Here is a 13,759-nt window from a genome sequence, read left to right as displayed (position 1 = left end):
ATTGGCCATTAATTCTGGACGATTGAAATTTGCTCATCCACAAGAGAATGGCCAATCGAAATTAATTGGCCTTGATGATAAGGAGTTACGAAATTGGCCAACATCGGCCAGTTCATGTAACAATGAAGATATTGGTGAAAAGGAGAACTCTAACTCCTTGAATAATGTGAAAGACATCGTCCATGATTTGCAAGTTAAGGGTATTCTTGAGGGTGATGAGCTTAGTGACACTCAAGGAAGCACTGGGGGCAAGCAGGATTTTCAGAATCAGAGCAAGAACCGGTTACTCCTGCTGTGCTGGCAAAACAGGTCAGACCGGTTTGCTCAACCAGTCAGACCGGTACCAAACAGGTTAGAGCGGTTGCTCAAACCGGTCAAACCATTTCTGATCAAGGATGTCTAGAAAAACTGAAATCAGAGCGTCCTAAGATGAATGGAGGTAAAGACCATAATAAGCACAAGAGCAGAAAGCCGAAGCTCAGTTTTGATGAACTTCTGGCTAAGTATTTAAAAGAGAATGAGGCCAAACGTGTTAATCGGTCGAATAATGTTAAATCATCAAGATTACCTCCTAAACATAATTTTGGGAGTTGGGATTGGCAAAGGAAAAACTTTCATTCAGCAGTACCATATTCTCCTTGGAGGTCATTGATGCCAATTCCGTATGCTCCACATCCCGCTAGTTTTTATCACTATTCATCATAGGGATGGGATGATCCATGGGCACATACGCCTTCATATTTTAGACCATATCATGTAGAGTATGTAGCACCAAGAGAATCATCATGTGTAGGGCAGCCGTGCATTGAGAATGACCGATTTAAGGCAAAGTATCGGTCCAGAGTTCAAGAGAAGAAAAAGGTTGTCAAACAGATTTATGTAGTGAAAAAGGAAGCTGCAAATTCAGATCTGAATACAATTGCTAAAAAGCCGATTAATGTGTTGAAGACTTCGGCTATTAATGATAATGAAAAGAAAAATTCAGCTGTTGATATTCCAAATACCAAATCTGGGCAAAAGAGGTTAAAGGAGCCGAAAATCAAGAAGAAAGTGACGCTGTCCAAAGCTCAAGCACAGCCGAGGTATTTACTCGGCTCATAAGGTTGGCAAAAGAAGAAGCTCCAGAGACTTAGTGCCCAGGAGCTGAAAGAAAAAGGCATGGCGTGGGTTCCTAAAGGAAGCACTTAAACTCAAGACGAGGATGATGTTCACACAGAAAGTGCAATGCAATTAAAGAAGAAGAAAAGGTCTAAGAGACGATCTTCAAATATAAAGTTTGCACCAAATCATCAAAATTATTGGTCAGTACATTGTTCATTTGATTCACATATGTCATATACACTCTCTTGGAATTCATCCATGAATATGCTTGGTTATCCCTCACACTCTTATTTTGATCCTTGGACGCCATGTGGGTCTTTATATCATGGAGGGTTATCACCAAATTGTTATGCCTATTGATTAATTTCAAAAGCCGAAATATTTAGTTCCTAGAGATGGTTTTTATTCTTGGATTTTATCTCTCTACACTTTATTTCGGCTATACATGTTCTTATGGATGAATTCGCTATGGACGATAATTTGTATCGTCCTTGGCAACATGTACGGCCGATGAATGTCTTTGATCATCGTCCTAAAGTGTTAAGCTTCCCGATAAGAGATCACTTAGTTGCTTTAATGCTCGGGGGGAAAGGTATTAGTAAAATGAGTATTTTCCCCCTATGGATTTGGTACTTTGCTGAATCGGCTTGAAAGAGTTCTCAAGGCAGTGGTGCTGTTTTTGTTTCATCAAATGATGCCATTTTGAGATGTATAGCCGGTTTAAACATTTTACACCAATAATTAGGCCGAATATGAAGTTTTGTATTCGAGCTAGAAATCTTGTGATCCATAGGTGTGAAATAGGCAAAAGCGTTTGGTGATTCAATATTAATAGGTGCAGGAAGTATCTAAGTTAAACTAATGCTTACTTGGATCACTAAATCCATTTCATATGAATGTCTAGATGTGATATCTTGCTTTGATGAATGTGTCATTTATCATATATCTAGACATGTCGATAACAGAGCTAATATTTTGACACATCAAACCTCTGGCTATACGATTAGAAAAGATCATTTTTTTAAAAAAGCTGATGTTTGTTGATGCCAAGGTGCACTCTCTAGACAAACCGTCCAACCAATTTATGAGACCGGTCTGACCGGATTCCAAGACCGGTCTGACCGCTTGTGGAACTGGTCTAACTGTTTTTTTGCAGAAAACACTAAGTCGGCTATGGTGTCCCAAAATCATAATACAACCGAGGATAGTGTTTGGAGAAAATCTTTTATTGATTATCAACAGAGTTCTAGCTGTATAAAAGTTTGGCATTTTACATTCAGTTATATTTTGATGATGAGTATGCCATCAAGATGCCAAAGGTTTGGTCTTGACAATAATTAAATCTTGGCCATTTGCACCGCGATTGTGGCATAGTCATTCATGAGGCCGATTATATTATAGCCGATGAGCATGTTCTGAATATCATCATTGCTTAACTTAAGATCATAATGGCCTACAGGTGTTATATTGGCTTATTTTATGCTAAGTTGAGGAGCATTGCAAAGACCAATTGTTTTCATAATGATTTGGTCGATTTAGGCATCTGTGGTTACTTGAGAGTGTGAAGATGATTCTAGCCATTGCATCAAGTGTTTATAGTCGAGGTGGTGTGTACTCCGGCTTGTATCTCACTCATGATGTGCAAATGAAAACAGCAAAGATGATATTGTCATCCTGGTTAATACCAAGTAACATGGCCAATGAAGTTTTATCAGCTTTCGAATAAAAACATAGATGATGTACTAGTATTAGTCATCGGTCTTCTATGATTTTGGCCAAAAGAGATGTGTCTTGGTATGCAAGCTTTACCAAGAAATAGGGGGGGGGCATATATTGACACTCAAAATTGGCATAACCTGAGGCAGGCAAGATAAAAAGCCAAAATAGCCAATTCAATATTAAATCTTATTATTTTGCAAGTTTGGCATGTATGACAATTGTGCAGGATATGGAGATCATTTTGGGATATTCTAGATATGATTTCATCAATGAGACAATGAAGGATTCAAAACAGCATTAAGATGAGGTCATATTATGAGTTTCAATGCACCAAGATGAAGCCCTCACCGAGACGATCGAAACGGATATATGGATCGTCTAATTTGGAGTCTGGATGTGGGAGATATGGCGACTGGAAGTTTCCCTATCTGGGTAAATCCGGTCTGACCGGATTTGGCAACCGGTCTGACCGGTTTTGGCTGCTATGCGACATAGTGAATCCGGTCTGACCAGATTTGGTGACCGGTCTGACCGGTTTTTAGCAGATTAGTCTGATTTAGAGTTGTAATTTGATTCTAGGTAAGTTTTTAACATGTTTTCGACCTTCCATGGATACAAACTTTCCCACCCTATAAATATAAAGGGCTATGGCCGATTGAGACACACACAATCGAATCTATCAACTTTGCATCTACTTTTTACCTCTCTAAACCCTAATTGCCCTCCAACCTCGACATATTGTTCGTCTACTGATCTCCACGACCAGAGATGGCGTCCTAAGGCTTGCTGGTCAACCTAGGGCACGCCCGGCGACGTTCACGCCCTGACGGGGTCCCTCCCGGGGGAGAGCTTCGACGGCCTTTGCTAGTTTGCTCGTAAACTAGTTGTTCTTCATTACGTAAGTGCGTTGATTATCCTTTGCTAGTTTGCTTGTAAACCTCGCCATCTTTCACTACGTAAATGTGATAGTTATCCCTCGAGACGACCGATTCCGGTGAAACCCTAGAAATCGGTCCGACCAGTCTGTTCTAGCGGTCTGACCGGTCTGCGCGGCCCGCTGTCCTTCGGTCTGTTTGCGACTTGCACGCTCGAGTGCTCTCGTGTGTTGACCAAGATTTGCGTCAACAACTCCCTACCCACAAGCGCCGTACCACGGGCCTCGTCTGCTTTCCTCTCGTCTTCTTATAGCCCTATAGACATGGAGCACTACGACCATGGTTGTTTGCTAGCTATAAAAGGGGGAAGGGCCGGACCCCAACGCCGTGTTTGTGTTAACAGCCTTCTAGTTCAGTTGTTTAGGTCTCCTCCAACGGGTGGCGTGGAGGCTAGCTCGTAAGTTTTTTAATCGCTCAAAAGTATCGATTTCAGACGGATAGAGCGCTGTAGAGTGCTTAGTTCGCTCAGCACCCGAGACAACTTCCTTTCTCAGCATGGGTTTCAACATATTGTGGCGACCTTTTTTCACTGTAGCCGTGAGCTAACTTGTCTCCAACCATTGGAGACAACCTTACTTCTCCCTCTGTCCCATTTTATTGGTCGCTCAGGAAGCATGACTCCCTCACAACCACGACAAATAAAACATGATGGAGGGAGTAGTTTGCTAGGACAGGATTTAGGTGGTTGACGGGATCACACACTGCTACCTCGCAGCCGCCATCTTAAGTTGTAACAGTACTAGCAGAGTAATCGTGAATTATATAATCCCCTCTACCCTCCAGTCGGAGCATATAATTCCCGTATCCGCTCCGCCCATCATCGCTCCTATCCAGCGGTCTTCAGTGCACATCGAGTTTTAAAGAGTTGCGGGTCTTATTACTCGTGCCCCGGAACTGGCTATTAGTGTCGACGTCGTGTACGCTAAGCCACTTTGTCCCTCCATATAGGGATGCAAGTGGGCACCTATTGGTGCTTTTAGATTTCTCATTTTAATTTATTTTCTATCCCAAATTAATTACGTATCATACTATTCTAATTTATTTTATTAAGTTTTGGATCAATCCAATAATCCAAAAAAAAAGGGCGAGACTTGCATCCCTACCTCCATAGGCGCTCACCCTTAAGCTTTGACCTGCAGCCAGCCTTCTTGTGGATGGGTTTACTACACCCGCTCAGCTTGCCTCCAGCAGCCCAGCACTCAACCACGTGAAGCAGTGGCCAACAGGCTAAGCCGGAACACAAAACCACCGGGTCGATCGGCTCCATGGGCACGGGCACGCATGGTGCTAGAGCAAAATCGCGCACGGGCATGGGCGTCTGCGAGCGCGCTGCACGCTTGGCCACAGACCAGATGGCCCGCCCTTCCGTTCGCGCCTACGGCGCCCCGGTTTGAATTCAACAGCCTGGCGGGGCGCGACAATTTTATTTTTTTTAAAAAAAATAAAATAAAAATGGAACGCTCCCACGCCGTCCTTTCGCGGGCGTCGATTAGTCAACCCGACCCGCCCCAATCATTCACTCACTCCCCTGTCCCCTCGCCCCGCGTTGCACCGTAAGAACAAAAAAAAAAGTGACCCGGACCGTGACAGGTACAGTAAACCCTCCTCGCCACGTCGCCGAGCCCCGCCAGCACGACACCCCCGCCCGTCCGCGTCGCCTCGCGTTGCCGCCCCGCCCCGCCGCCTCTGGCTTGCTGGCCAGGTCCGCGGGCGACTCGGTCCCCTCCCGTGCCGGCGTCCCCGCCCGCGCCCGACCATCCCGCCGAGACGCCCTCTCCCTGCCGATCCACCCGCGCCGCGCCGTCCCCACCGCCACCACGGCCCCCCGGACCCGAATTCCCCGGAACTCCCCGCCACCCCACCACCCACGGCGGCCGCATCGAGCCGGCCCACCGCGTTCCCCCCAAAGGCGCCCCCCAATATCCAGGCGGAAGCGGCACCGGCCGCGGCGCCGCAAACCCCCCCACTCCGCTCCCCACCCCGCGGATGCCCCGTCTCCCGCCATGGCAGGGGAGGACGACAAGCCGCCACCGCCCGACGGCGCGGACGCCGACGCCGACGCCGAGCCCTGCCCGCTCTGCGCCGGGGCCGGGGTGACCCCCGCCGCGCTCGTCGCGGTGCCCGCCCGTCGCGGGGACGCCTCGCTGGCGGCCGCGGCCGCGCCCCCCGCGGCGGGGGCGCCGCTGCGGGAGGCGCTGGCGCGGCAGCGGCGGGCGCTCGCGGGCCTGCAGGCGGAGCTGGAGGCGGAGCGCGGCGCCGCCGCGGGCGCCGCCAGCGAGGCCATGTCCATGATCCTGCGCCTGCAGCGCGACAAGTCGGAGGCCATGATGGAGGCCCGCCAGTACCGCCGCTACGCCGAGGAGCGGTTCGCGCACGACGCCGCCGAGCGGGACGCGCTCCGGGGCGAGGTGGCCAGGCGGGACGCCGCGGCGCGGGCGCTCGCCGCGCGCCTCCGGGAGTGCCAGGCGCGGCTCCTGCTCCTCGGCTTCCCGTCCCCGTCCCCGCCGCCGCCGCGCCCGCGGGCGGCCTCGCTCCCGTCCTCGCCCACCGCCTCGGCCTCCGCCTCCCGTCGCGGGCTCCTCCATCCCTGCTGCTTCTCCGACGAAGACGAAGACGACGACGGCGGTTACCGCTCCGTCCGGTGCCTCGACTACCACCCCGCCGCGCCCGCGGACGTGGGCACCCCGCGCACCCACCACCTGCTCAACAGAACGCCTAGCCCGGACCCCGACCCCAAGGGGGTCGTCCTCTCCGGCGACGGCGTCCCCCGGGTCGCGCTGGCCGACGAGTTCCCGCTCTTTGACCGCCGCGACGTGCCGGACGGGGACGGCGACCGCGTCTACACGGTGGACGCGGTGCACGGTGTGCCCGTCGACTGTTGCTACCTCGGGGGGAGCGAGGTGGGCGTCCCGACGGCGGCCGGGGGCGGGGGCGGGGGCTGGGCAGACGAGGTGGAGGAGATACAGAAGCTCAAGGCGAGGCTGCAGGCGCTGGAGGCGGACCGGGAGTCCATGCGGCACGCCATCATGTCCATGGGGGACGAGAAGGCGCAGGTCGTTCTGCTCAGGGAGATCGCCAAGCAGCTCTGCAGGGACACGGCGCTGTTCCCGGCTGTTCCGCTCAAGGTGCAGCCGAGGCCGCAGCCAGTTGTCGTGACGCAGAGGAAGGTTGTGAAGAAGCAGACTTCCTTCGTGAAAATCTTCATTATGACAGTCATCAAGGTAAAGTAAATATATGTGCCAGTATGCTTATGTGTTTGATTACTTCTACTCAGTTGAGAAGTTATTGTGTTCCGATTGTACTGCTTGCTTGGAGGAATCTGTGCGAATATGCATTCGGGTAACGTAATATGCAGAACTCTAATTAATGAGTTATCTGGGATGCCTTATTGCTTGAGATAAATGTGAAGTCCTACTGGGTGCTTTTTTGATTCCCTGAAAATTTGTCGTCACTTGTCCCTATTTGATTTTTTGGTAAGGTATTGTTCATGACAAAGTTGTCATTCTTAGAATTGAAATGGGCTGAAGACGATGCATTATTTTATTGAAATGTAGAAATATCCTTGATATAGCTTGTTTCTACATACCTTGTTTTATCTAGCAATGAACCTGAAATTTAATATTTATCACTTTTTTCTGAAGGGGTATTGCTTGATAATTTCAGTGCCCATGATTCTCTTGCTGAGCTTCACCTTTTTTTAACACATTGTGTCAAAGCTCTTAAAATCTTTGGTGACCGCCAAATGTAGAAATGTAGACCATTGCGTCCTCTGTTGTATGAAATGACATTATGTGCCCACATTTATACCCAAATTCTGTGGAATTGTTGGAAATTATAGTAGTTTATGATTGGCTGTGAACTTGTAGTTATTCATGTTATTAACAAATCATTTGTTTTGCTTGTGATGGAAAACAACTTAGCTTTTGTGAAAAGTACCGTATTTGCTTCAGCTGAACTTACTCCTACAGGTGTCCCTTGGTCCCACCACAGCTATTATACCAATGTTTTCTTTAATAAAAGAAATCCCACAGTTACATGAGCACGTCTTCCTGCAACTTCGAATAAATCAAATGTTTACTATGTTCATGCATTACCACGGTAGCTGTTGGGACTTATCACAATTCAGTTACTTCTGCATAGCTAAGAGAATCTCCTTCGATTAAGGTCTTCGTTTAATCCTTGTGATGTGCTGCAGCAACAGAATTGGGCATCCTCCTCATTTCACCTTACTTTTCTTGCTATCTTTCTTGTGTATCTCTTAACAAAAGGTTCTACCTTAATTCTTAGAAGATTACAAATTGTTACTGTTTTGCTATAGCCTATATGTGTTAGATGCAATTTCAAGTGCTCGTCCGTCGTTGTGCACTCTATACATCAGCATTTTATAGTGCATCATACCTGAACTAGATAGAAGTTGTGGCCATGTGCCTTATCCTGTCACACTACCAAACAACAGAAGAAATGGCACATGGATGGACCGTGGATAGGGAATCAATTTTTAATTAGGCTCTTCTATTTTCTGTCCATGTGCCAATTACTAAGTCTGCTACCAAATTGTTGGAAACAATAGAAGACATGTGACCTTACGGTTGTCAGCATGGCGGCTACCAGGATTGGGTCATTCCTGATGATTGACTAAAAGCATTAGTTCTGACCACGCTATTATTAATTGACTATTATCATAGTCATGGTCCCATTTGTGCTGTCTTGTACTACTGTGCAAATTTTGTTATGGATGCTTAGTTAATTTATAGGGTATTCTCTTTGGCACCTTACCTCTTACTTTTCTGAGCTTAGAATAGAGAGATTGCTAAATTTGATTTATATATTGCTTCATTTGAGCGTCTTATTGCAGCTAATATTGTAAAGAATTTTTAATTGACTCTTTGCTCCTTGTATGTGACGTCCAGTGGGTTGCATCTATCTTCTGTTGGCGAAGGAAATCAAATCGCATCAGGTGAGTTACCAAATCTTGCTCCACTAGCTAATCCTTGGCTCTTATGTTTTTTTTTTTCCTTCTACATTTCACCAATGCTGAGTATGAAATGGCAGGTACCCCATCGGTATGTGTGGGAGCAATGTTGGTCTGATGCTGGTACTGGACAGGTTCCCCAAACAGAGGCAAAAGAAGATTCCTAAAAGGAAGCTAAGCGCCTCTATTCTCTGATAATCTGATTACAGGCAACCTAGGGAAGGATAAGCTGTGCCTTCGCACTTCTGGTCAGAATGAGCTACTTTCTGAACATAAAGCTCACTGGTTTTGTGAAAAAGCGCTTGTTGTTGCATATGTTTTCACCTCCTGTCTAGGCATTCTTTGATTGATTCAGTTTTTGGAAATCTAGTTAAAATGTGAAGTATCCCCTATTTGCATTTTATTCCTCTGCCTGCTTTTCTGACATATATTGTTGTCTAGTGTTACAGAACGCAATGTAAATAAACACCGACCATTTTGAGCATCGCCTTAGAGAGTTTTGACATGGCGCGTAGAGTTCCCTTTTTGTTTCTCTAATTGTTCCCTTTATCCTCCTTTTACAGAACAAAGTCATGTTACTCTGTTTCAACATGATTGTGATGTATTGTAAAAAAATTTGAAGTAGGATGGTTAGTTTGGTGGGAATTCTTCTCTTTTTCGAGAGCCATGGGGCCAGTTTGGTGTAACGTCACGTTGATGTCCCAGACTTCAAATGACTTAATATCTATTGTTGGTTCACATGATTAACTTTGAGACCTTTGACAACACCAGTTTTAGTCTTTGAGACTTGCTGTATTGAGAGGAACAACCTGTCCTCGCAGAATTTCTTATTTGCATCAACTTATTTTCTTTGCGGCCTTGATTGTTTGGTGTTGTCCAGTGGGTGTCACAGCTACTACTTCACACGAACGAGGTGTTCTACGGTAGTGACGAACACAATATAAACACGGTGTAAGAAAAACACAACAAGCCCTGTGTAACTTTTATTGATCGGTAGAACAAGATTATTACAGGCCGTAGCCGTAGTACACAAGATTAGCAACACCAAAGACACTAGCGAGCGCACACACACACACACATGCATGGAGAGTATCAGGCTATCAGCCTGATCTGGGAAAGCAAACACAAGTTGTGCAGAAAATAAAAGTGGACGAAACCAGTAGCAGCAACACAAAACAATCTCCACAGGTCACCGCGTACGCGTTGTTCGTCCGTCAGACAATGTCGACGGGCACCACGGCTGCACCGGAGGCCGCTGCCGGAGGCGCCGCCACTGCCTTCTTATTAACCGACGACGTCGCCGCGGCGCCGGATGGCTGCGCTCCACCAGCCTTTGGCGGCTGTGCCGGTTCGTCACCGTCATCGTCGTCGTCCGGATCCGGAGGCGTCACCAAACCGCCGCCGTCTCCTTCGGCGGGGAGCTCCGTCCTCTGCGTCCTCTCCGCCATGGTCTCCATCCCCATGTACGAGAGGAGGAGCCACACGTAGGAGAGGTACTCGCCGCCCCTGCACAAGCTCGCGGCGTGCAGGTACCCCCGGCACCGGCCGGCGGAGAAGCAGAGCATCTCCACCCACACGCCCTGGATCACCTTCCACATCTCGTCGTCCCCGTCCTCCCCGGCTGAGATCACGATCTCGACCATCTTCTCGTTGCTCACGGGCTGGCCGGCCGTCTTCTTGATCTCCTCGGCGAGTCTCTTCTCCCTGCTCTGCTCCGTCTTCTTCTTGGAGAATTCCATGAGGTCGTAGGCGAGCTCCCAAGCGTTGCGAACGAGGTCGGCGGCGGCTTTGCGAGGCGGCGGTGGGCGGCGAGCGCCGCCGGAGCTCGCTGGTGGCGGCGGATTCCTCACCTTCTGGATGATCTTCCGCGCGATCTCGTCCATGGCCATCGGCGGCGCCTTCTTCTTCTTCCCCGCCTCCTCGTCGTCCTCATCCCCCGACGCCGGCGGGTTCTTGAGCATCCGCCTCAGCTCGGTGTACACGGCCAGGAGGAGCCCGCGCCGGGCGCCCGGCATCAGCATCCACGGCCGGACGAGCAGCAGGTACACCATGTAGTTGGAGATCACCCTGCTGTTCCGGGTGGCCTCGCCGCCGGCGTCGACGTGGTCGAAGTAGCAGAGCTCCGTGGCGAGGTGCCAGACGACGACGCTCTCGTCGAACGGCAGGTGCAGGCTCCGCTCGACGCCGCCCCTCCTGCCGCCGCCGCATCCCGCCCGCTCCACCGTCCGCTGGCCGCGGCCGTCGTTGAACCGGCGGTAGTCCTCCACCGGCGACCTCGACGTGCTCGACCTCTCGGCCGCGGCGTTTATGTACCCCTTCCACCCGCCGGCGACGTGGTCGTGGACGAGCTCGGTGATGCGGCGGGACGGCTCGGGCGGCGCCGTGTACCAGAGCCAGTCGAGCTGCTCCTCGACCCCCAGCACGAAGGCGAGGTGCCGGACCCGCGGGCGCCTCAGGTTGCCGGCGAGGTAGCCGATGAGGTTGTACTGGGGCAGCTGGTCGTCGGGCAGCGGCAGGCCGGAGCCGAGGACGACGCAGGCGGACACGAACTCCAGCGCGGCGGTGCAGCACAGCAGGACGTAGGTGACGACGACGTCGGCGCGGGCGTACGCCGTGCTCCGGCGGCGGCTCTCCTGGAACAGCCCGATGTCGGCGAACGTGAGGAGCACGACGACGGCGCGCAGCACTCCACCGTAGCTCGCCTTGTGCTTGGTGAAGAGGCGGTCGAACGCCTGGGAGACGGCGGCGCGAACCCGGTCGTGCGCCTCCTCCTTGCCGCTCCGCGCCGCCATGACCTGCAGGTTCCGGAGCCGGATGGAGTAGGGGTGGCTGAGGTCGACGAAGAGGTGGTAGGGCTCGTCGTTCATCGTGTCGTCGAAGAACAGGGGAGGGTCCCTCTTGGCCTCCCTCTCGACGCACTCCTTCGCGGCCGTCACGAACTCCTCGAGTGAATCCATGGCCGTCGGCAGCGTGCCGTCGTCTTCCTCGATGGACACTTCCATCGTTGGGTCGGAGGAGTTGGCGATGCTGTTGACGGTGGCGTTCCGGAGAGCCAGTGGCTTCTCCAGGCACTTGACGACGCCGGGGACGAAGAGCAAGATCGCCGCGCGGAGCAGCCTCTGGTCGTGGAACCACCCTGTCCATGACTTGCAGAACACATAGATGGCTATGGCGATCTGAGGCAAGGGCAAATGTGAGTTATACCATACAACACATGTGAAGGGGAATGTGTTCATAAATCATAAGGGCATGCATGGTTATTTGTTCGCGGAATCTACGTTTTTTTTTGTTTCAAGTTTTAGTACATCAATCCATAATTTGAGTTCAGTGTGTGTAACAAAGCAAATTTTGTTTCAAATTCAAACCTATGTGGAAGTATGGGTGCCGCGATTTCTTTGATTCTAATATAATTTTCAAACAATGATGATGTACTTTTCAGATCCTAATATGCACATTTGTTTTTTGTTTCAGTTATGCTACATGCTCTACAGATTCTTAAGAAAACAATCTAAATTAATGAATTATTATTTGTTTTTTTATCAAGGTAACGTAGAAAAGTATTGGTTTTTAATCTCACTGGCTACATCATTCATTTTATTTGATCTGATCTTTTATACTAATTCCAACACTGACTTCTTAGTTTGATCAAACTTATACTAAAGAACAATAACATTTTTAATATTAAATTAGCATAATCATATCCATCCATTGAGAAATATATTCTCGAAACTTTCTTTTTTTTTAACCTGGTGATTGCTACTACCTCCGTCCCAGCATATAGCTATTTTTAAATTTTCTCCTAGTTGAATTTCTTAAACTTTAACCGTATATGGTAAAAATCATAATGATTAACAACATAAAAGTAATATCAATTTATCCATAATGAAACTAACTATCACAACATATAATCTTTTCTATTTAAAAGTAATTGTTTTTGAAAATATTATTGGTTAAAGATGAAAATATTTGACTTTGATCAAGTCTAAAAAATTGTTATATTTTGAAACGGAGGTCATACTTTTATTTATAAATTAACGTGGCTGCTGCTGCGAGCTATGCACTGTTCACTGACCTGAGACGCCGCGACCAAGAGGTAGCGCCTCCAGTTCTCGTTGTCCTCGACGCCGTAGGCCGTGATGCCGTCCTGGCCGCCGAGGTGCAGCAGGAGCACCGGCGCCCAGAGCGTGTCGAGGTGCGCGGCGCCGGTGGCCACCTCGTCCTTGCGGTGGCGGTTGAAGAGCGTGGCGAGCGCGTAGACGGCCACGACGTCGCCGCCCTGGTAGGCCAGCCAGACCAGCGACCGGAACCACGGCGGCACGCACCGCTTGCGGAGGAGCGCGGCGGCGAAGAGGAAGTACTGGAAGCAGAGGCTCGCCAGGACCAGGAACCGCAGCTGCCAGTCCTCCCACCACTGCACGTCGCTCCAGAAGCCCATGGCGGCGGCGTCTCGATCCTTGCCGGCGATGTCGGTGCCGATCTGAGCTCTCCATCCCTTTCTCCTTCCCTGCATTTATACTGCGAGCCATCAAGTAAGGGCTTGTGCAATACGTATTGGCTCGCTGCCTGCCGTGCTGTGGTACTTGTGCGTACAGTGAGTGGATCTGTCTTCTGTAAGACATGCATGTCTCTTTTTTGGTTTAGAAGGCTTGTTTTTTGAGACTCAAGGCATCATCCACCCCAGCTTTAAACAAAGAAGCCTTGAGGTTCATTCAGATAAACAGAGGTATGGGAATTTTCAGACACAAGGCAGCATCACATCCATGGAAGCTTTTAAATATTGAAAGCTATGGTAATCCATTTTCTTCAATTTGTATAAGTGCAAACTAGCTAGGATATTTAAATTAACCTGTTCATCTTTAGCTGGAGATTTAAAACAATTGCACAGACTAGTACAAAAAGGTTTCAAATTGGCATGCTAACAAAGGAAATGATGATGATTACGAATGCAAAGCAACGATGGAATCGTCTTTCAGTTAGTTCGTCAGAAATACACCTAGAATAACTAGCTTTAGTATAAGGGCTTGTCACACTA

General features: G+C 49.3%; 2 protein-coding genes across 2 annotated transcripts; one reads left to right on the top strand and one right to left on the bottom strand.

Moving 5' to 3' along the window:
• Positions 1–5,492: 5,492 nt before the first annotated feature.
• On the top strand, positions 5,493–9,494 carry LOC120644715 (myosin-binding protein 7-like). Its single transcript, XM_039921400.1, has 3 exons — positions 5,493–6,976; positions 8,666–8,712; positions 8,808–9,494. Exons 1-3 carry the CDS (start codon positions 5,759–5,761, stop codon positions 8,920–8,922), a joined length of 1,380 nt encoding a protein of 459 aa, XP_039777334.1. The 5' UTR covers positions 5,493–5,758; the 3' UTR covers positions 8,923–9,494.
• Positions 9,495–9,679: 185 nt separating this feature from the next.
• On the bottom strand, positions 9,680–13,237 carry LOC120645745. The gene is made up of 2 exons (XM_039922495.1): positions 12,800–13,237; positions 9,680–11,903 (listed from the first exon to the last, which is right to left on the bottom strand). Exons 1-2 carry the CDS (start codon positions 13,235–13,237, stop codon positions 9,942–9,944), a joined length of 2,400 nt encoding a protein of 799 aa, XP_039778429.1. The 3' UTR covers positions 9,680–9,941.
• Positions 13,238–13,759: the final 522 nt, after the last annotated feature.

The sequence above is a fragment of the Panicum virgatum genome, chromosome 8K (assembly GCF_016808335.1).
Source record: "Panicum virgatum strain AP13 chromosome 8K, P.virgatum_v5, whole genome shotgun sequence".
Lineage (NCBI taxonomy): Eukaryota > Viridiplantae > Streptophyta > Magnoliopsida > Poales > Poaceae > Panicum > Panicum virgatum.
Note: the sequence above shows the minus strand (reverse complement) of the source record. Positions and strands in the feature narration are given on the sequence as shown.

Bases quoted from the DNA above. Each gene is read 5' to 3' on its own strand.
- LOC120644715 (XM_039921400.1), top strand. From the start codon at position 5,759: ATGGCAGGGGAGGACGACAAGCCGCCACCGCCCGACGGCGCGGACGCC. The intron at 6,977-8,665 runs GTAAAGTAAATA...TGTGACGTCCAG, and splicing joins TCATTATGACAGTCATCAAG to TGGGTTGCATCTATCTTCTG. The intron at 8,713-8,807 runs GTGAGTTACCAA...ATGAAATGGCAG, and splicing joins AGGAAATCAAATCGCATCAG to GTACCCCATCGGTATGTGTG.
- LOC120645745 (XM_039922495.1), bottom strand. From the start codon at position 13,237: ATGCAGGGAAGGAGAAAGGGATGGAGAGCTCAGATCGGCACCGACATC. The intron at 11,904-12,799 runs GTCAGTGAACAG...CCCTTGCCTCAG, and splicing joins TCTTGGTCGCGGCGTCTCAG to ATCGCCATAGCCATCTATGT.